Source organism: Crocodylus siamensis, chromosome 3 (genome assembly GCF_052110815.1).
Source record: "Crocodylus siamensis isolate JL-2025a chromosome 3, ASM5211081v1, whole genome shotgun sequence".
In the NCBI taxonomy this organism is placed as follows: domain Eukaryota; kingdom Metazoa; phylum Chordata; order Crocodylia; family Crocodylidae; genus Crocodylus; species Crocodylus siamensis.
This window is the reverse complement of record NC_143397.1, coordinates 86772830-86796410: the sequence shown is the minus strand read 5'-3', so window position 1 is coordinate 86796410 and position 23581 is coordinate 86772830. Positions and strand designations below refer to the sequence as shown.

At 38.2% G+C, this 23581-nt stretch overlaps 1 protein-coding gene across 2 annotated transcripts in view; it reads left to right on the top strand.

Moving 5' to 3' along the window:
- The window catches only part of TTC39B (tetratricopeptide repeat domain 39B), a 120042-nt gene extending 102184 nt beyond the window's left edge, over window positions 1–17858 (top strand). For both annotated transcript variants that reach the window (XM_090038732.1, XM_090038731.1), the window contains exons 15-19: window positions 390–510; window positions 4422–4533; window positions 10157–10274; window positions 12187–12303; window positions 13381–17858. In XM_090038732.1, the coding sequence (XP_089894858.1) occupies window positions 390–510; window positions 4422–4533; window positions 10157–10274; window positions 12187–12303; window positions 13381–13477 (565 nt within the window). In that variant the 3' untranslated portion in view covers window positions 13478–17858. The remainder of the gene's footprint in view (window positions 1–389; window positions 511–4421; window positions 4534–10156; window positions 10275–12186; window positions 12304–13380) is intronic.
- The last annotated feature ends 5723 nt before the right edge of the window (window positions 17859–23581 follow it).

Sequence of the window (23581 nt, the reverse complement as noted above, 5' to 3'; positions counted from 1 at the left end):
ACTGGCCGCTCCCAGGGCTGCTGTAGCCGGGGCTAGGGTGAGTGCTGCTCTGTCACTTCAGCTTTGCTGCCTTGTGCAGCCCCAGGAGCAACACTCCCCACCCTTCTCTAGCCCCAGCCTCGCTCCCTCCCTCCCTCCCTTACCGCCATGGGAACCTATCCCTGTTTGTTACCTTGTAAAGTGGGTTCGTTTTATGTGAATTCGATTTATGTGCCATTCTCCAGGAACACATATACAGCATAAATCGAGGGAAACCTGTACTCTTTCGCAGCACAGAAAACAAGAGATCATGGGAAAAGAAATAATTTAATGTGTCAAAGAAGAGTTTTATATTTTATGCACAGAAAATATTAAATATTAATAACTTGATATCTTTTTTCCATTTACAGACAAATAGAAGGCCTAAGGCAAAGAATTGCAGGAAAATCTATTCCAACAGAAAAGTTTGCAGTAAGGAAATCACGTCGCTATGCAAGTTCTCGGCCAGTGAAGCTTATACTACCTGCCCTGGTATTCACTGTTGTCTTATTTCAGTCTTCTTTGTATAATAAAATTAGCATATATTTATCAATAATAAAAAGAGCAACTCTTATACAGCTTGTACCATAAGTTTCCACTATTTATTTTAGACTAGAGTATTTGCAGTCAGTAAGATGAATGTTGCATGTATTTTTATAATGGCATACTTAGAATGCACTGTAATAGGGCTTTCCAAATTTGGCTCTTAATTTTGCAAGTTTTATTTTCAGTGTTTTTCCCTCAGATTAAAGGTTAATGTTTCTTAAAGTTGGACCAAAGTCACTTGATATTTTTTATTTATTCAGATATAAAAAACTTCCTGCATACATGTTTTAAATTTAGAAATTATCTGCCTGGATGACTCAAAAGCAACTGGAGATGAAAAACATGAAACTTGGCTTATTTTAACTGTAAAACATTTTGTAAATAAAGGCAAATTTCAAGAAAAATAATTCAGTAGTTTTAAATTTACACGTGGTTTGAAGTGGAAGATTGTATACATGATTGATAGAATGTGCCATAAGGATCCAAGTTAATATTTGCATACCACAGTTTGTTTAGCACAGTAAGTTCTAACTACATTGGTATCATTTAATAGGTTGCAAGTGTCTATTGTTAGCTTAACTATCTAATTAGGATCATTTATTATTCAGCTACACTACAGTGGGCAAATCCCTCTTCATAACCTTTGTCCTAATGTCACATGCATGGCCACATGTGGGGAAAAATTCTTAACTTACTGCAGTCTGCACTAATGCATAAGGGAATAAAATCTGTCAGTGATTGCTACTACTGAGATAAACTTAAGTTTTATATGGGGCCATAGTACTGAATGGTGCCTATACACATGCTCTGATGTGTTCTAATTAGAACACTCTAGCATTGCTGTAGTGTCATGTATATAAGCCCCTGTCAGTTTAAAAATGGCTGCTGGGATGCTTTAGTTAAAATGTCCTGTGGCCATTACTAAATGTTCAGGGGCTTAATATATGTAACGCTGCAGCATTTTAATTAGAGTGGTTCTCCAGACACTGCTCTAACTAAAATGCCCTCCTCCCCCTGCACATGTATAGGCACCCAAAGTGATTCCACTGGCTAATTCTGGTGACTAGGCAAATCTGAATTTAGCTCTTAAAGTGTCAACAACTTAAATAGAGCCAGAATATTTAACTCATGCTTTTTTGTTTGGTAGTTACAAACTAACCACACTGGAAGAAATAAATTAAGGATAACTGTAATTTAGGATGGAAGAGTCTAATGCACAAATAATAATTGGGGAATGACTGGCTAGGCTGCTATGTTGCAGAAAAGGATCTGGGGTTATAGTGGATTGCAAGCTGAATACGAGTCAACAGTGCAGCAATGGCAAAACAGCTAATAACTCACTGGGATGTATTAGCATGTGTAGTCTGGAAACTAATTTTTTTCTAAAGTAATTCAGCCTTCTGACCCAGAAGTATTATATTGAGTTTTGGGTTCTTCACTTCAAGAAAGATGTAGACAGATTGGAAAGAGTCCAGCAGAAAGCAACACAAATTTGTAAGGACTAAGTACAGAGAGTCAAAAAACCCGAGGCTGAATCCATTCAGTATTTGCACGTTAGTCTAAACTGTATAGATTGAACTGAGAAGCAAGTGAAGAGACATGCATTTTTGATTCTGGAAATGCAGCCACATGCCTACAGTGGCTCAGGCCAGAACCTGAGGGGTGCTAGAGCATGTCTTCCCTTCCCTTTCCCAGTGGCCAGAAGGCTGGAGGGAAGTTGGGAGAGAAGCCCTCTGAGGCTTTCCCCACTTCCGTGCTCAAGCTGAGGGGCCTGTTGCCAGGCCCCAGCAGGCATGCCGAGTATGATGGCGGGGATTTAAATCCCCAACGTGGCTTGCATGGTCTGGTTCCATAAACTGATTTGACCTAAATCAGTTCAATCTGATACTACATCCAACCAGATTTGTCTTGAAACAATTTTGGCCATTTTGAAAGTGGTTTAAGTGCACTGGACTTCTGTTTTTGTTACAGGTTTAAACTGGTTCCTAATCACTTAAACTGGTTTATGTGCAACTTCTGTCCCTAGCCAAGAGGTCTAGAAAACTTGATGTATAAGAAGAGGTTGGAAAAACGGGTTATTTAGTCAGGAGAAGCAAAGATTGAAGGGGGATTCACGTTGGCATTGGATGGTTAGAAAGAGGATGTCACTTCCACAGAGAACAGGAACAACAGTTTTAAATTGTGATGTGGGAGGCTTAGGTTGGATATTAGGAAGAACTTTCTACTTTTGAGGATGGTTAAATACTGCAACAAGTTACCTAGAAGTGTTGTGGAATCTCCATCCTTGGAAATTTTTAGGCAAGACGAGCATATTGCTAGAATGTCCTAGACAGGGATGTTCTTGCCTGGAGTCGTGAGCTGGACCAGCTGACCTCCTGTGGTCCCTTCCAGCTGTATATATTCCTCGAATTCTGAACTGTATATGAGAACAATATATTTCAACAACTTGTTCCATACGATTGTATATGCAAAGTATAAAGCTTTGATAATTACTCAGGGAAAAATATTAGGATCTTGTCTTAAGATACTAATATCATAGTAAATGATATTAGTTGACAAATGCTGAATCTTTGCTGAATCAATGAGTAGTATCTTAATTTTGGATGGAAACTCATCATTTAAGGTCTGGCTCAGCATGTGGGCTATGATTCTTCCTCAAACAATAGGAAATTACAGCACTTTAAGTAGATAATACATCCAAACAGGAATTCATGCTGTTAATATAAAATTAAAGTATGCAGTAATTTTCTTTTTTCACATGTCAGCTTGATCTGTTCAATTAACAACTAAGGTTATTTGGAAGGTAGGCTACAGGGATAGAACAATGTTTGCAGGGGAAATCCAATTTGTCTTCATCAACAGAAAATGCTAATACTTTGGCCAGTTTGTTACATCTTGCAGTTAATGAACATTAAATTATATTTTGGAAAAGCTGCCATTCAGCCATTTGGTCTTTAAATAAAAGCAGTTTTCAGTGTCCTGACTGCTTTATTAGGCAACAACCTGTTTTTGATAGCCTAACAAAATACATCCCCAAGTATTATCCATGTTCTTTGCTTAGTTAAATTTCCTGCAAAGGTAACATTTTGCATATTGTGTTGACAAATATTGGCTGGTATAGTAATTGTTTATTATCAGGGTTACTCAGCACTTCTCTTAAGACCTGTGTTTCACCTACTTCACCTTTTACAACACATTAGGTGTTTTGGTCAAAATTTTCCATGAAGGAGATCTGCTTCAGGGTGATTTTTTTTTGGAAAGTTTCGGACAAAACTGTTCAGTTGTTTCCAAGAATGACCTTATCTTTCTGATGCGTTAGCATCAGCATGCATTGGAGCAGAAACTTGAAATATGGCAATTGTAATTTGTCTTTTGAATCACAGATGTGCTTTCTTTCATCCCCACAAAAATCTGGTTGAAAAATTCAAATTTACATATGACAAGCAGAGACTTCCAAGAGATTTTAACAGCTAAATCTATGATGATACTGTGCTATCTGGGCACGCCCTAATCTTCTGACTACTCCTAGTGTTAACTAGACTTTATTTGCTATCCATGCAGAGTGTTTGAGTATGGCCCATACCCTCACTGGTACTCTTTTTGTCAGGCAGTGAGACTGAAAGCAGGGTTACATTCTGCAGTGCTTTTTTTTTTTCTTTCTTTCCTTTTTTTTTTTTTTTTTTTTACCCTTTCCTCCCATTACCTGGTATTTCGGGTGGGTTGGTTGGGGTGTGTGCATGCACACCTGTACCTTTAACATGCTCAGAAAATGTTCAGTATAGCTATCCACATTATATTCTTAAGTGAAATTGATCCATGTATAAAACTGATGCATGTGTTTTGTTTCTTTTTGGCAGGAAATGATGTATGTTTGGAATGGTTTTGCAGTTGTAGGCAAAAGAACAGACCTTACAGAAAGTTTATTAATAACAATTGAAAAAGAGGAAACTGCTCTACAGAATGAAGCTAGTAAGTAGTCATTTCAGGGGAAAAATATAACCAGCAACACAGAAAAACCTGTTGGTTCATTTTGCACTATATTAATGTGTTCTATGAGGAGCAAGGTGGAAGACTGAATGGAATTCAACACTTACAGCTAACTGTAGTCCCAATGAAATATCCCTAAGAGCAACAATGCAAAGTTATTTACATATCTTTCATCAACATTTGATTGGCTCAAATCAGAGTATGGGAAGACTAAATAACTTTGCATAATTTAATAAGATGTCATTAAATAATATCCAGTATCTGAGGAGATGAGCTAAATGATTTGACCTGGAAAGGTCTGAAAAAATACTTAACTTATATTTGAGGCAAGTTCTGCCACTGTGCAATATTGACACTATTGAGTAAAGATGAGTGGAGTTTGGTTAAATATAAAAGACAGGGATAATATCAGTGGAGTAACCTAATATATCCACAAGAACAATAAATATATAAGAACTGTAAATATATAGAATAATAATAAAGTGTGAAATTATAGTATTACAATGAGCATTAAAAGAAACAACATTTATTAATAGCTGTAAAGAGAATTTTTGTAACTTCGGTGAATAGAAATTAAAAGTAAGTATTTTCAGATTAAAATCATTACTTAATTTAAATTATAGGCAAAAGTAATCAGAAGAAAAGTATATCATACAAGTGATACACGTACACACTTTAATAATGTGCTTGTTCTCCTTGACTCGGGTTTCTTAGGTTTGACAGCTTTTTACATAGTTGTCAGGACTCTCTCGGTTGTACATTTTTCTACTGAGCTTTACAATTACAATTTATTTTATGGAGAATTTACTTAACCCAGGGCATGAAACTTAGATAATAAAACGTTTATTTCTTCATTAAGTTTCCAATTCTTCTTTAAAAAAAAATCCCTGTTTGATACTGATATCTTAATCACACGTTTACTTATCATGTATAGTAGAAAAATATTGCCTCTGCAAATGAAAATGTGTAGTTAAATAATAAATACTTAAAAGTTTGCACTGAGAATTGAAAATGGAAAGCAGTATATAAATGCTAACCTATGAGAATATTAGAAGAGGACCTAGGTCACAGAATTTTACCTTGATCTTTTTAAACCCTCATGGCTCAGAAGTGTTCAAATGCTTGGTTTTTGTGTGGGCCCATCGCTAATTGCTACTCCTAATACATGCCCTGCCTTTAAGAATGATTCCAAAATATCTCCATCTTCAAGATATAAAACCCCAACAGGGATAAGGCTTTTGTAAAGCTGCCAAAACCTCTGAAATTCCAATCTGTAGAAGATAATGTGTAGTCCTGTAAACAATCCTTTGAAATCTGGGCTACAGGAAAGAATCAAGGCAAGGTGTCAGTACAAACTGAAAGCAGGAAATGGAAGCAATGGAATATCCTGGATAGTAAAGAAAATCAAAGGGGTGAGTACAGAGCATGTAAACCCAAACTAATAATGGTCCTAATCCATATAATGATATCAATAATAATTATGATTATTTTGTGACAATTTAATTTTAATAAATAAGAGAAAAGAAGGGCATGCAAACAAAAATCCTTCTATAATCACAAAAAATATGCCAAAGGCATGTCACTATCCCATCTCTGAATAATTTGTTTGAACAAAGAAAACCTAACTGCCTCTTTCTCCAACTGGAATTAAACTAAAGTAATGACTTTTTACTTGAAAGCTGATCTCCAACGCCTCAGTCTCCTTCCCAGAATATTATACCTCCATGTCTTTTTTTCCCCATTGTATTAGTATAAAACTCCTACTTGTAAAGAATATATTACACAACTTGCAAGTTTAGTGTGGCAGACGTATAGCTATCGTTTTAATTTTTTGCTGCTCCAAAATTATTTAGATTAACTTTGCTAATTTATTTTTATCCACAGTATATGAATACATCTTATTCCTATTAATACTAAATAATTAAATTATTTTAATACAAATTTAAGATGTGACTGGCATGTTTAGTATATGAAGCAGTCTTCTTAACTTCAAAACTACTCTTTTAAAATAAAGGCTAAAAGTTTCAGGTCTTGCACCTGCTCTTGAATTCTTCTGCCAAGGTTTAGGCTTTTACAATCACATCTTCCTGTTTTCAGGTGTCTGCTACTCTCTGAGCTAAGCTGTTTCTTCCTTATGTTGAGTCTTTTCTTTCCAGCTGAATTGTCTTCTGTATACTTGAGTTATAAATGTATTTAGCCACCTTTTTTTCTCCTAGGAATTCTTACTGGGATGCCCTTGTAGGATTTTTGGTATGTCTATATTGTTTTTGCAGCAGTTGTGAAAGCAGTAGTTGAGCATTCCTTTCTACTCCGTGAGCCAACTTATAAGTGAAGAGATGAAGTTGCAGTAAGGTCACAAATGGCCGCTGCTTTCATGATCTATCAGTTTGGCTTGAATAAGAGAGGTGGCAGGGAGCATGCTCAGAGTGGCTTCATTGCTGTATTTCTGGGTTTAAAATGGGTGGGTGGGCATTCTTGAGAGTAAACTCCCAAGACCCTTACTATAAACCTACACTTTACATTTAAAAATATATGATCCTATCTCTGAAGCAGGACTTAAGTAGGTGGCTGGCATCTATTAAGCAGTGGCTGGGGCATTCATTTCTCAGCTCTGCTCTATCCAGTGAAGAACAGGAGAAGGACAGGCAAACATATCACATGGGTAGCCTGGATTGTTTTACCTCTACAATTGCTGGAATCATTAAAAAGTAATATAACCTCTGCAACTTACGAACAAATTTGAACCTTTTAATGAATCTGCTAGGGTGAAACTAAATTTCGTAATTTCTAGCAATTGATAAACCTACTTAGTTGATTTAATTTTAGGTGCATTGGAATACTAATGGTAAAAAATTACCCATCAATAACATAAATAGCGTATATAACAAATAGAGTGTTTTGTAAAAAATAAGATCTAGTAAAAATAATAGGCCAGGCAGGGTGGACTTATATCAGGTATGAAAATTTGGCTCATTATTAATCTTTCATGCGAGCCAGCGTTGTCAGAATCTTCACTTTATAACAAATCAGTCTTGCACCTGTCAAATTGGGCAATTCATTTTTTTTAATTGCATGACATTGTTATGCTGAAGTGCATCTACATTTAAGACAGATATTTGCAGATAAAATGATCTTGATATAATGAATTATTTTTATAAGTCTTCTGTTTGCTATTTGGGCATGGATGCTGTGGGGAGTTGTATCTTTAGGCATAAGTACAGACGGTCAAAAAGCCTGAGGCTGAATCAACTCAATCTTCACAGGTTAGTCTAAGCTCTGTAGATTGAACTGATAAAAGCAAGTGCACAGACATTTACTTTTGATTCAGCAAATGCAGCCACATGCCTGCAGTGGCCCACGCCAGAAGCCAGGGGTTGCTAGAGCATGCCTCCCTGCTCAGCTGGAGCTTTCATCCTGGCTTTCTGGGGGACTGTGAGTTGACTTGAATTTGGAGGGGATCTGGGACAAAAGTTCAATAAACTGATTTAACCTAAATCAGCTGTCTGATACTACATCCATCCAGGTTTATCTTAAACTGGTTTTGGCCATTTTGAAAGTAGTTTATGTGTACTGAACTTCTGTTGTGTTACAGTTTCTGATCACTTATACCAGTTTATGTGTAATTTCTGCCCCTAGCCTAGACGGCTGTGGCACATGTGAGTTTAAACAAGTTATTGTGAGGTGTGGAGGCTTTTGCTATTGCTAAGCAGTTAGAACATACTCATAAAATGAAACAGACCCTGGTCGGACTCTGAATGATTATTGAACAACGTATTCTTTTATCTAGAGAACAACCAGCTTTGTACTGTCTTATCCAGAGTACAAACAGACAAAAGGAATGTCCCATGAGAGTTGAAATAAAAATGTAAAGGACACATTGGAAAAGATTTAACACAGCACATCACTCAGTTCCCCCACATGATGGAATGCAGACAGAAGATAGTTTTATATCTGACTTATACCAGATACCAGTTTTGCAAACCTGATGTTTTGAATAGTTTTTAGTTCAGGGAGACTAACTGAAATCACAGTAAAGAAATCTGAGGAGTTCTGTCTGTGTAAAAATGAAATGTGGAAAAATATTTTTAAACAGTGTCTGCAAAAAGGTGAAAACTTGGAAGTCTGTGACTGGTATATGGATTAAGAGCTGATCTTTCACTTCTGGGAGGCAGCAAAATCCTGATAAAGGCATTTGGCCATAGTTTGGGAGTGTGATTATTAAGTCTTTTTAGCTTAATGTACCGTCAAACTGTAGCACTGTGATTTACTAGTTTTTAGGTCTGGAGAAAAATCTCTGGTTCGTAGCAGTTGAAGTAGTAGGCAAAGACTGAAAAACATCAGTTACAGGAAATCAGTCCTTGGGGTGGCATCTGTCGCTTTCTGTTTCCTGATTCCTTCTCTGTGTGACAGAATAATGCAAAATGCCCACTTCACTTCTATGTATCAATAAAAAAAATGTATTTTTGCATTGTTGGTAAAAGCACTGAAACTAATCATGTTTAAAAGTAGACAGCAAGCATTCTACGTTCAAGACTGGCAAAACATTTAGTTATGTTTCAAGATGCTTTAGCTGTCCATGTTTGCAGAACTGTTTGTATAGCTGTATTTGGCAGACTATTTTTAAAAAATTAATGTAACCTAAGAGAGCTGGTAATTACTTGTAAACAAGATGATCTGAAAGGAGGGTGTTTTGCTCCTGAATTGTTAATGTATGTGCAGCCATCTGTCTCTCCATATGTGTTTTCTTTCCTTTCTTTTGCTGCAACCAGCTAATGTTATAAGCCAACAAGAAAGGACCACACGTGCTACTACTGAAATTCTGAAATACTTTGCAAAGCTCCTTCATGTCTTTGGTAATACAGAACAGAGGTTGCTTCTGCATAAACCCTTTTTCTGTTAAATTCTCCCACTGTTACACCTCTGCTAATGCAGCTTCTCCAGTGGGAGGGGCAACTTAGTGTGGAAAAGATATTGTAGGCAGACTCACAGTGCAAAACAAGTCTTCTGTCAGTACATAGCTAGCACCATAGGGATGCTGCCTGAGCATGTCCCCACGTGGTTCCACTGCAACAGCTGTGCTGGCAGGGTGTGCAGTGCACCCTGGGAAGCACCAGCTGTTAAAGGGGCTGCCAGCAGAGAGTGTGGGTGTGTCTACACATGCTTTCTAGCAGCTTTTCTGTGGCAGCAGAAGCCTTCTGTTTCTCACAGAGCAGGTGTTGGTCTGCTGACAGAATGGAGGGGTTCTGTTCCCACAGGGGAACTGCGAGTGTTAATGCACTTACAGCTTTGTTGGCAGAATCTTAGTTCTGCAGAAAATATGCCTCCATTTTGACATGATAAAGGTTTGTTACTTTGGACAGGTTTAAATGACTCCATGATATAGAATAAAAGTCCCTGTGTATTTTGAGTAGTTGCCTGCAGGAATTACTCTATTGACATGTTGAGATTTTTGTCCTTGGTTGCTTTATTGGGAGCAATTCAAAACTGGTATCAGAGGTCATCTAAGTCCTTGTTGGTGCAAAATTTTGATAAACTAAACTCCCTTACTCATCCCTAGAGCTTTTTATAATGCATGTCTAAAAATGTCTTTTGTTTCTATTTTAAGATCATAGTGAATACTACATGGATGATGTATGCTTGCTGCAGTTACTAAAAGGCCTCTGCCTGAAATATCTGGGAAGACTCTTGCAAGCTGAGCTGTGTTTCAATCAAGTTATCCAAAGGTAAGAAGGATAGTAATTAAAGATGTAAACTTCATATTGTGCAGTATGATAAAACGTTTTGGGTGAAAACGTCAGAATCCATGCACAAAGGAATTCCCTTGGAAGAAACAGACTTTGCAATGGGAATTCCTTGTGGTTGTGAGGACAGAATTGGCATTTCTCCCAAAGATGGATGGAGACCACATGGCTACATGGCAATCATTTCTGTACATCTTGTTGCGGCATTTGGCCCCCACTTCTGTATCAGAAAAAAATGCTTACTTGCTCAGGATCAGCACAAAACCTACATTCATCTCTCTCTCTCAAAACTGCCTTCCCTGCTTCTCTTTGATTCCTGTCTTGAACTATAAAGCAAAGAAGCTCCACAACCACACCTGGATGCCATTGAAAACCAGAGATGGCAAAAGAGAAAAGGGTAAAGAAAAAAAACAAAAACAAGCGGTACTTTCTCACACAGACCTTGTGCTCTTTCACTGCTCTTTAATGAGACAATAGATTAAACAGTTTTTGATTTGATTAGTTAAAATGAGTTATTTACCTTAGGTAGAGGGAGATTGAAGCTTACCCACTTTGGCAGATCCTGTCACCGAAACACTAATAGAAGAGACACTAGGTGAGACCCACAGAGACTGTGAAAGGCAAAGGCAGACCCTTCCAAAGGAAAAAGGGCCTCGCTTCAAGACAGTTTCGGACTCTGAGAAAAGGGACCATTTTTTTATCATAGTTTAGTAAATCTTGATTGCTTCAACTGGACAGGATGTTCTGATATTTATAAAGCCTCTGAGTAGCTCCCTGAGGCATGTTCTCAGACATCTTTCACTGTTTTCAATAAATGTGTTCATGTTGAATTTCCTTTTGGTAAGGAATTTTTTACTGCTTCCATTAACATTTGGCACAGCTGTTCTTTCCTGGTGTTCACCAAGCAAAGGGGCACTGAGATGATTGCCTGACTTTTCCTGTCACACTTCATATTTTATATTCAGGGTCTGAGCTGTGGCAGGCAGAACCAGAAGAAGGATTACCAGTCCATTTCTGTTTCTCTGCCGGTGACTTAATCCTATGAATGGACAGCTTTTTCAACATTCAGAACTTCACAGGGTTTGGTCCAGTGCTGGATCTATATAGCCTGGATTGGCTTAGAACAGTTTAGAACATGCAGAACAGCTTTGCCTGCTGTGACTTTGTGGCTTTGATAGAGACAATAGAATCAAAGTTTCTCAGTATTCACGTAAGAGTATTTCGTTTACTGACAATTCCAAAGGCATTCATGAAATTAGTATTCTAAATGTTGACATATGTGTTTCTGTTCATTAAACTTGTCAATGAACCGGGGCAATTGTTAAGTTTAACCAAACACATTTAAGTCCAAGGTACTGGCTGTTATGGCAGTTAAGTCATTTATAATCCCAAGGTTTGTTGTATTTCCTATAAGTGTGGTGTGGAAGAGTCTAGCTGCTGTCTTGTCTGACCTATGAAAAACATTAGGGACAGGAGTCTCAAAATAAGGAGCTTAAATTTAGACTTCTAAAATATATTTAGACTATTTCCAGCAATGAAAAAATAATCACTGAACAATTCAGTGAAGTTAATGGAAACTATTAAGGACTCAAAACTTTTAGTGATCAGTCAAATGCATTGATTTAGTTATAAGGTGATCAGAACTCGTAGTAGAGATGATATCTTTTATTAACCAAGAAGATTTTTGCAAAAAAACTTCTTCAACTGCAAGCTTTTGGGCACAAACACCCTTCATCAGGCATATAGGAGCTTAGTTCTAGGCTTTTGTGTGTTAAAACATTAGCTTAATTGAAATATACTTTGCATTTAACTTAATAATCATTAAACTTGAGTGCAACATGCATTTCATGTTTAATACTGATAATTAACCAATTACATGTGTCTGCTTTCTTAGTGAAAAACAGATAAAGTATGATAACTACTTGGTGCCATTCACCCTATATGAGTTGGGACTTCTGTACAAACAGCGGGATGAGAGAGAAAAAGCAATACGATACATAGAAACTGCAAAGTAAGTGGAATTGATATTTGCCTCTGTGTAATATTCCCTAGAGTAAAACTGAGGAGCTCCAAACAAAAAACTGATCTCTCACATGCTTTTTTATATTTTGTAAAGCTCTCATAAAGTAATACTGCAGCTTTTACAAGAATACTTAGAAAATGTTTTCCAGTAGAAATTACTTTTTAAAGCATATGCATCATATATACTTTCTACTTTATAATCTACTTTATAATGTAAAGTACATTTATATTCTACTTTGGCTATGCCATGTCCTCTTAAAATGGTATGTTGAACTAAACCAAGTGGAGTGTTGTATTAAAGGCAAATCCCACCTCCTTTCCATTCAAGTGTATGTCAGAGAGAAGGTGTATGGTTTTGCGGCATGGAGGCTGGTGAATTGGAGAGAGAATATAAAAGATCCCTACCTCCTGTGCATATAAGTAGGTTCACAGGATGCCTATTATGCTGTAGTGAAGGAATTTAGGGGTGGTAATAATGGCCTGGAAGAGCTAGTGAATTTTGAGCTACATGTATTCAGTGTCCACTTTTCTCCCTCCTCCACAGGCAGGAGGGAGGAAGGGAGAAATTCTGCGTATAGCACAGGCCATTTGCCTAGTCTGTGCGCTGGAACTTTCCCTTGGCTGTTGGCATAAAATAAGTTTACAGTGCAGCAGTTATATGTGAGATACTGTAAAGATTTAAATACCCTTTAAGGTTTAATTAATATATCACCACTAGATTTTCTTAAGTTTTAAATAATCTATCATCATTGGATCCTCCCATTTCCTGTTGTCTGCTGCAGTCTGGGGTTTTTTGTTGACCTCTGTAAGCTTATACAGGGTGCTGTATTTGAAGCTGTCCAGTGTCCATACTTGTTTCTGCAGCGTCCAGTGTACATACCTGACTGCAGTGTACTAAGTAGTGCTGTTTTTCTATCAGGGTTTTTAATTTCTGTCTTTACGGTAGACCTGACTCATGTTCTGAAGTGATGAGGACTGTTGAAAAAAAGATGAAATGAAGGGAAGAGAAAGAAACAGAACATTGCTTGGATTTTTCTAACTCATTAAATTATTTTGTTCTTTGCAGAAACAATTACAAGGATTACTCCATGGAGTCCAGGTTACATTTTAGGATTCATGCAGCACTTGACAGTCTGAAAGTGACTCCTGCTTCAACGCCTTGACTTACCCAAAGAAGGATCTTCTTCATGAATGCAAGTGTCTACGCAATCTTGTTCAATAGGTGTAAAAAAATCATGAAAAAGAAAAAAATTATATTTTCTATCATCTTTTTGATTTACTATTTGTCATACTTTAGGCTGTTCTTTTCTATGATGCATATACAATGGTTCTGCTTGACACTTTTAAGAAATACCTTTTATTTAATTTGCTAAAATAATGTAACGTTTGCCTTGAATGGGGCCAGTTGCAGGTGCAATAAAGTAATTCAAATACTTTATTTTTTATGTAAAAAATAATGTTGTTTATGGAGCTGTTTGAGTCTAGGTGATGATTTTGGCATTCCATGGAGACTTAATTATCTGTAATATGCTTATTAGGATTTTTCTGCCTCTGGAATAAATTTGCTGGCTGCTAAGAGTCTGTCATACAGTACACCTCTGACATTGGAATTTTTGTACCAAGGAGAAGATGCATTATCTTTGGGCCAGAAGATGAAAAAGGCTTAATTTTCCTTCGAGAACATTTTGTTTTCTGTGCAATATTTTTACCATATTCTTCAAGACAAAATTAGACACTGCTGTAATTACACTGGCTTGACAGTCCTGTGTTTCAATCCAAACAAGTGATTTCAGGGAGTATGTTCCAGTTTTGTTGGGTTGCAGCCAAAATATATGAATATTTGCAGCAGTGTACCCTTTACCAGGTTGATATGTATTCTGAACTGTTCCATTAGCATTAGTAAGTTACCTGTGCATCAGTAGAGTAAACTTTAGCTCTCTCCTTTCCCCAACCTTCAAAAAGGAAAAATTCAGTGTAGTTAATACTACTTAATAAGGAATATAAAACATGAATGGTTTCCTTCAAAATTATTTGGTGAGCTACATCTAATCATATGTTCACTTTTCCCTTTTCACTCTTAATAGTTCCCAATTGTTATATAACAGTCCATAATTTCGGAATATTTTAATCCATTTCACTGAAAACCAAAAGCTAAATGCACTGATTTTGTAAGTTATCACTTTACAGTCTATTTCTATGTTTTACAAGTGTTACTATATTATCCTTGTATGCTGAATTGATAATATAGTAACTATGCAGCTGCATATGATTTAATATCAGGAAAAGGAGAGAAACCAAACCAAGAGGAAACATCTTTGTTCAGATTTACTCATCCTCTGTTAAAGTAAATTAATTCAAATTTTTATATTAAATATTTACTTTTAATGAAATGTTATAGTTATTAGAGGTGTATTTGGTGGTAGCCGTGTTGGTCCGAGACAAAAAGACATACAAAAAAACTAGAACTCTTGGTTCCAAAATGATACCTTTTATTAAACCAACTGGAAAATAACAAGAAAATTGTCCTTTTCTGCAAGCTTTCAGGATCAAAGTCCCTTCGTCAGGCTCTGGGAAAAGTGTAGATGGTACAAGATGGTAAAACGTCCCCATAGGTAGGAAATAAACTTCATTTTTGCACAGAGGGAGCTGGAGATGGAAGTCTGTCCCTCTGGGTTATTATAGTTATTAGATGACTCTTTTAAGACCACGGTTTCCTCCTGGACATTTTAAACAACCTTACTTTTTTGCGAATGTTTTGATTAAGTAAAAAAGTATGTGTTCTTGACACAAGAACATTCATAGCTGCGGCAATAGTAAAGAGTAACGTCAGTTTAAGAACTTTGCAATGGGATTTTTAAACTTTATCCAAGGCCAGTTGGCTTCGATGGATTTTGGTTAGGATCTTTAGAGCCTGAAGGAATAAAAATGTACCTATTTTATTCATATGTATGAATTCAGTAAAATTATATTTTGGGTAGTTGTTTTCAGATTAGACTCTAAAAATGATAATGTTATATAACGTAAGCAGAATACTTTCTGTTATCATAAAACATAAAGGACCAAATTCATTCCTGTGTAATTTCAGTTTAAGTAGAGGAATTTTAAAATTTTGCTCTTGATTATTAACTCAGATTGAGAATATGCAGAATGGCTACTCATTAAGCTACACAGTACTCTCTGTTTTTTCCCTCTTCATTTAAACTCATGGTAGACTACCAGCTTCAAAAATAATAGGAAATGTGAATAGCTAAAGTATAAGAACATTCTTTTTTACTTTGACACGCATTCCTGGATTATCTGCAGTTTAGTTTCTACTGCCAACCCTCTCAAACATGCAAAATGCCTCTATGTTTATTCAAAAGAAAGAGCAGTGCAATAATAATACTATATTCTATATGGAAAACAAATACATAGTGAACTGAACAGATGGATGCACAGGAAACTGGAGTAGGAGTAAAACCAGTTTTCAATGAAAGAAAACAACTGAATTGTTTGTGGTTGGATTAGTTTGAATATAATGATGTTATACTGCTGACTGCATCACAAATCATGATTTTTGGAAAATAGGGTGCTGTATCAGGAAATAGACAATTGCTTTAATGTTTAATATATAATAATGTAGCAAGATACATTTTCATTATCCTTTTCAAGAGTATTTGCACACACTTTCCTTTAGTAGTAATATCAACATCCCCAGTCTCTCTCTGTCTGTTTGCATGCCTCTCTCTCTCATTAAAATCACGGTTTTTATGTCCTCTTGTTGGAGGCAGCCATATTGTTTAAGTATGTAGAATGGGCATATCAACATAATTTTGCCATGTGATATTATTGTTAACATTTTGATGCACTCAGTTTTCTAATATGACTGTTATAGATATATTCTCCCTATCTTTCTTGGCATTCTTGCCTGTATTAGGCGCTCAAGGGAAGCAGGTCTTCCTAGCTTCATAGTAAACTATTCATTTTTAGGTCTCAAAATAGAAAATGTAAATACAGAACATGTACATGTGTGTGAGAAAGAGAAAGTACTAATCCTTCGCACTCCCAGATTTTAGCAGAGTTCTTATGATGGATAGATTTCCAGACACTTCATCAAAGGCTCAGGACTCCAGTATCTTCCAGTGAAGTTGGAGCAGATATTAGATTCATATTAGAAGATGAGATTTAACAGTAAGAGAAGTATAACAAAAACTTTTTAAAAATCTGCTGTATGCGGTACTGTGCAGAGCCTTAATTGTAATACATCTTTAGTCTTGCTGCTGTTCAGGACTTTCATGTCAGTTGCTTTTGCCCCATATAATTCGTGAGTAATAATTTGAAACCTTAATTTCCTTCAGCAAAGTTTACCCAGATCAAACAAAAATGCAAATTAGATTGGCATAAGTGGACCATATATAATGTGTCCAAGCACACAGTTAGTCCCTTAATTTAAACAGCACGGTTTAGCATTAATTGTAACAACAAAAAATAAGTAAAGGAAAAAGACCTCTTTACTCTTAAAATGGTAGCAGATACGTGATTTTAAAAAAGGGGGAGGGTATACTCAGCATAGTTGGAATCATAAGGTAAAGTTGCACTTCACATCAGTAATTTTATGCATTGAAATTGTTAGTAAAATACTGAGTTTATGCTTGATGTTTGAAATTTCATTCTGTTGGTGAAGGTTGGTTTATATATAATGTAATACGATTTTAAGCACTGGTTTACCAGCTTTTTAATGGAAACTTTAAAGAAAAATCAAAAACCTTATTGAGGAATTGTGTTTATATACCTTAATGTACATGAACAAACAGCTGCATTCTGTGCATCATAGCTGAAGAATGTATGGTAATTAGATTTTGCTTTATGTTTTTAGAACATTCAAGCATAAAGATAACAATAATCACTTCCTGTATGTGTAATATAAATCCAGCTTATACTGTGCAACTATTTTACTACTGGTCCTGATGGTTAATGTACTTCTGTTATTGTAAACATTCATTGCATAGTTCAACAAAGACTGTTTATATTTGCCCTAGTGATGGTATTTATTTGTGCTTAAAAATACTGGAGTTTGCACATGTTAAAGGGATGCTGTTTTAATATGTAATATTAGAGTGAACATGGATAAAAGAAGAAAAATATTTTTGGCATTAAAAGTATAAAGAAAGAGACTAATTCATGCTGATATACTGGGTGAGATTCAAATTTCAAATAAGTTATTTATAGTTTATGTTGATGTAACTGAGAACAGAATTTGGCCCAAATTGTAACTGTGCATTAGGAACACTAAACATGAGTATGAGGAAATATCAGTGGGCAGCAGATATGTGATTCAGGCACAGAAGTCCTTTAGTCTGTACCTTCCAATGTAACACGTCCTAGAAAAGAAATTGTGTTTTAGAGTATGGATGGTTAATATAAAAAAGCACTGATTGTCAGTTGCTATACATTAGATACCAAGTAGTACCTCTGTGCATTTAAAGGAAAGTTGCAGTGAATATATAGTATTGATAACAGTATACAGGCATACCTCGGAGATATTGCGGGTTTGGTTCCAGACCACCGGAATAAAGCGAATATCACAATAAAGCGAGTCACACTAATTTTTTGGTTTCCCAGTGCATATAAAAGTTATGTTTACACTATACTGTAGTCTTTCAAGTGTGCAATAGCATTATGTCTAAAAAAACAGTGTACATACCTTAATTAAAAAATACTTTATTGCTAAAAAAAATGCTAACCATCATCTGAGCCTTCAGTGAGCCGTAATAATCTTTTTGCTGGTGGAGGGTCTTGCCTCGATGTTGATGGCTGCTGACTGATCAGGGTGGTGGTTGCTGAAGGTTGGGGTGGCTGTGGCAATTTCTTAAAATAAGACAACAATGAAGTTTGCCGCATCAATTGACTCTTCCTTTCACAAAAGATTTCTCTGTAGCATGCGATGCTGTTTGATAACATTTTACCCACAGTAGAGCTTCTTTAAAAATTGGAGTCAATCCTCTCAAACCCTGATGCTGCTTCATCAGGTAAGTTTATGTAATATTCTAAATCCTTTGTTGTCATTTCAACAGTGTTCACAGCGTCTTCACCAGGAGTAGATTCCATCTCAAGAAACCACTTTCTTTGCTCATCCATAAGAAGCAACTCCTCATCCGCTAAAGTTTTATCATGAGATTGCAGCAATTCAGTCACATCTTCAGGCTCCACTTCTAATTCTAGTTCTCTTGCTATTTCCACCACATCTGCAGTTACTTCCTCCACTGAAGTCTTGAACCCCTCAAAGTCATCCATGAGGGTTGGAATCAACTTCTTCCAAACTCCTGTTAATGTTGATATTTTGACCTCCTCCCATGAATCACGAATGTTCTTAATGGCATCTAGAATGGTGAATCCTTTCCGGAAGGTGTTCAATTTACTTTGCCCAGATCCATCAAAGGAATCACTATCTATGGCAGCTATAGCCTTACGAAATGTATTTCTTAAATAATAAGACCTGAAAGTCGAAATTACTCCTTGATCCATGGGCTGCAGAATGGATGTTGTGTTAGCAGGCATGAAAACAACATTAATCTCGTTGTACATCTCCATCAGAGCTCTTGGGTGACCAGGTGCATTGTCAATGAGCAGTAATATTTTGAAAGGAATCTTTTTTTCTGAGCAGTAGGTCTCAACAGTGGGCTTAAAATATGCAGTAAACCATGTTATAAACAGATGTGCTGTCATCCAGGCTTTGTTGTTCCATTTATAGAGCACAGGCAGAGTAGATTTAGCATAATTCTTAAGGGCCCTAGGATTTTCGGAATGGTAAATGAGCATTGGCTTCAACTTAAAGTCACCAGCTGCATTAGCCCCTAACAAGAGAGTCAGCCTGTCCTTTGAAGCTTTGAAGCCAGGCATTGACTTCTCCCCTCTAGCTATGAAAGTCCTAGATGGCATCTTCTTCCAATAGAAGGCTGTTTTATCTACATTGAAAATCTGTTGTTTGGTGTAGCCACCTTCATCAATTATCTTAGCTAGATCTTCTGGATAACTTGCTGCAGCTTCTACATCAGCACTTGCTGCTTCACCTTGCACTTCTATGTTATGGAGACGGCTTCTTTCCTTAAACCTCATGAACCAACCTCTGTTAGCTTCAAACTTTTCTTCTGCAGCTTCCTCACCTCTCTCAGCCTTCATAGAATTGAAGAGAGTTAGGGCCTTGCTCTGGATTAGGCTTTGGCTTAAGGGAATGTTGTGGCTGGTTTGATCTTCTATCCAGACCACTAAAACTTTCTCCATATCAGCAATAAGGCTGTTTTGCTTTCTTATCATTCGTGTGTTCACTGGAATAGCACTTTTAATTTCCTTCAAGAACTTTTACTTTGCATTCACAACTTAGCTAACTGTTTGGCGCAAGAGGCCTAGCTTTCGGCCTATCTCGGCTTTCAACATGTCTTCCTCACTAAGCTTAATCATTTCTAGCTTTTGATTTAAAGTGAGAGATGTGCGACTCTTCCTTTCACTTGAACACTTAGAGGCCATTGTAGGGTTATTATTGAAACCCTAATTTCAATATTGTTGTGTCTCAGGGAATAGGGAGGCCCAAGGAGAGGGAGAGAGACGGGGGAACGGCCGGTCGGTGGAGCAGTCAGTACACACACAACATTTATCGATTAAGTTCGCTGTCTTATATGGGCGCAGTTTGTGGCGCCCCAAAACAATTACAATAGTAACATCAAAGATCACAGATCACCATAACAAATATAATAATAATGAAAAGGTTTGAAATATTGCGAGAATTACCAAAATGTGACACAGAGACATGAAGTGAGCAAATGCTGTTGGAAAAATGGCGCCGATGGAAAAATGGCGCCGATAGACTTGCTCGACGCAGGTTTGCCACAAACCTTCAATTTGTAAAAAAAACGCAATATCTGCAAAGTGCAATAAGGCGAAGCACAATGAAACGAGGTATGCCTGTACGCAGCTGTATACTTTACAACAGGATTTTAAAAGGAGTTTAATCTCTGAGAGTTGAATTTAACTGCTTACGGATATTTTGAAATTTCCAGCCTTATTGAACACAAGACAAATTCTGCTTTTTTTACATTTGTAAGCAGATTTCAGCTTCAGTAATTACACATTTAGGAAAATAAATATTTGTGCCATTTTCAGTATATCTAATGTGAGTCCCTATCTCTATAACTAAGCAAAGTACTAATGTCTCAGTGAAAGCTGTCACTTCTCTGACATGTCCTAGCAAGGGGTTCAGTGTGATGTATGATGCAAGTCACAGGTAATGCTATTCAGGGTCTGAATGCACAAGAAAGGCAAGATATTTTAAAAGTAGTAAAGAACAGTAAATTCTTTTTATTCTTAGAAATTTTGTTAATCCAGTGTATGGCTGTATACTCCTTGTTATGACATTTATACAAAATATAAATCACGCATCATAGTTAGGCTAGAATACTCTTTGTAAAAAGTTGAGCATAATTTTTGTATTGAAAGGAAGTACATGGAACGGTCAAAGCACAAAAATAATAGTTCTAGGACTACTTATTTTTTTCTGATAGAGGCACACATACCCACACTTTGTGTTGCATCTTTGTCAAATCTGTGGTCATACTTAGCACAGTGGTAATCATCACATATCCGTACTCTGCTTTAGTGAAATAAGGTACTCTAGTGCAGGGGTGGGCAAAATATGGCCTGCGGGCTGGATCCAGCCCACCAGGCACATTCATCCAGCTCACGGCACCCCGCCAATGAATTGTGCCCTGCCCAGCCCTTCCACTTACAAGGGTGGGAGCGAGATGCCTACACCTGCCCTCAACATATACCCTATTATGCCTTGCTCTCACTCTCATGGGTGGAAGGGTTGGCCCAGCTAGCACAGAGCTAAGCTGCTGCTGCAGGCTTCTCTGGCATCCCACTTCCTCTGGATAGCAGGTAGGGAAGGGGGCTGGGGTGGGGCTGCAGCTCGGCAGGAGCATTAAGCTTGGGGCTCGGGCTGGCTGCAGCACAGAGCCCTCACCCAAGGGAGTGGCAACAGCATGGAGCTCGACTGAGCAGGGTGTGGGTGTGAGGGAGGGGAATGGGGGCCCTTCCCTTACTCCTCTTTATGGCAAGCAGCCCTGGCGGGCACTGAGGGCAGCAGCAGGGGGGATGGCACTCTGCTTGGTGCTGCTGCCCGACTCCTGGTTCTGGCCAGCACTGTGAGGAGCATAACCCCTGCTGGGTTGTTTGCTTCCCCGGAGCTCCCCACACAGGAGGGAAACCCCAGGACCTGGAATGGGCTGGGGTGGGGAAAGCAGCTGGTTCCAGGTAACTTCAGCCATGCGTGACTTCAACTATCCTGACTTCTCAGGGGAAGAACATTCAGCCAAATCTGATCAGTCATGAAACTTCCTCACTTGCATTGACAAGCTCTATTTGACTCAAGAAGTCTACAGGCCGACAAGAGGTAAGGTGCTTCTGGAATCTTGTTCTGGCCAAAGGGGATGATCTACTGAGCGACCTGTGGATTAAAGGAAAGGTAGGTGACAGTGATGTTGAGTTGTTCAATTTCTCTATCCATCGCAAAGCTGGCAAATCAGTCAGCAATGAAGAAATTCTCAGCTTTAGGAAAGCTGACTTTCACAAGCTCAGGAGGTTGGTTGTTGAGGCCCTGAGAAATCACAATCTGATGGGGAGAGAAGCCCATGATAAGTGGTTGTTCCTTAAGTGTGCAATCCTAAAAACACAATGGAAGTCCATTCCAGTCCGTAGGAAAGGTAGCAAAAGGGCTGGGAGACCCCCTTAGCTCAACAGGGAACTCATGGGCCTCCTGAATCTAAAAAAAGAAGTTCATAAGGGATGGAAGTTGGGAAATACCACTAAGGAGGAATATGCAACACTAGCCCACACCTGTAGGGAGCAGACCAAGAAAGCCAAGGATGAAACTAAACTTAAACTGGCTACAGGAATCAAGAACAATAAAAAGCCCTTCTTCAGATATGTGGAAAGTTGGAAAAAAAACAGGGACAACATTGGTCCCCTGCTGAACCACATGAGGCAAATGACAACCAACACCCAGGAAAAAGCTGATCTCCTCAATGACTACTTTGTATCAGTTTTCCACCAGCCCCAGGGGATCACCCTGCCTGACAGGATGCAGGATTACCAGGGTAAGGGCAATCCTACACCTATAATTGGCAAGGATCTTGCGAAGAAACAGCTGGACATTTCTACCTTGGGAGGAAAAGCCTGCATCATGCTTATAGGCTCAGCAGTGCTACGCTGGCTAGCACTACAAATGAAAGGGACTTGGGGGTCATGGTTGACCACGAGATGAACATGAGCCTTCAGGGTGGTGCTGCAGCTAGTAAAGTGAGCAAAATGCTGACTTGCATCCATAGATGCTTCTCAAGCAGATCCCAGGACGTCATTCTCCCAATGTACTTGGCCTTGGTGAGGCCGCAGCTGGAGTACTGCGTCCAGTTTTGGGCTCCGCAATTCAAAAAGGATGTGGAGAAGCTTGAGAGGGTGCAGAGGAGAGCCACGCGCATGATCAGAGGTCAGGAAAACAGACCTTATGATGAAAGGCCAAGAGCAATGGGGCTGTTCAGCCTGGAAAAGCACAGGCGCAGAGGTGATCTGGTAGCCGTGTATAAGTTTATCAGGGGTGCTCATCAGGATCTGGGGGAATGTTTGTTCACCAGAGCCCCCCCAAGGGATGACAAGATCGAACGGTCACAAACTCCACTGTGACTGGTTCAAGCTGGACATAAGAAATAACTTCTTCACTGTTCAAGCCCCCAAGGTTTGGAACAGACTGCCACATGAGGCAGTTCAAGCGCCTACTTTGAACGCCTTCAAGACACATTTGGAAACTTATCTTGCTTGGATCCTAAGATCCCTGCTGGCTTCCTGCCCCTGTGGCAGGGGGCTGGACTCAATGATCCTCTGGGGTCCCTTCCAGCCCAAATGTCTGTGAAATCTATGAAAGTCAGCTGGCCTGGATAGAATACACCCAAGAGTGCTAAAAGAGTTGGCTGACATCATAGCATGACCAATGGCACAGATATTTTAGAACTCATGGCTCTCAGGAAAGGTCCCAGAAGATTGAAATAGGGCCAATGTAGTGCCTATCTTCAAGAAAGGAAGGAAGGAAGATCCAGAGTAGTATAGGCCAATCAGTTTTACCTCAATCCCTGGAAAGATCTTGGAAAAAAATGTCAAAGAATCCATCAACAGCCGGCTAACTGAAGGCAACATTCTGAGAGAGAGCCAACATGGCTTCATTGCGGGTATGTCTTGCCTGACCA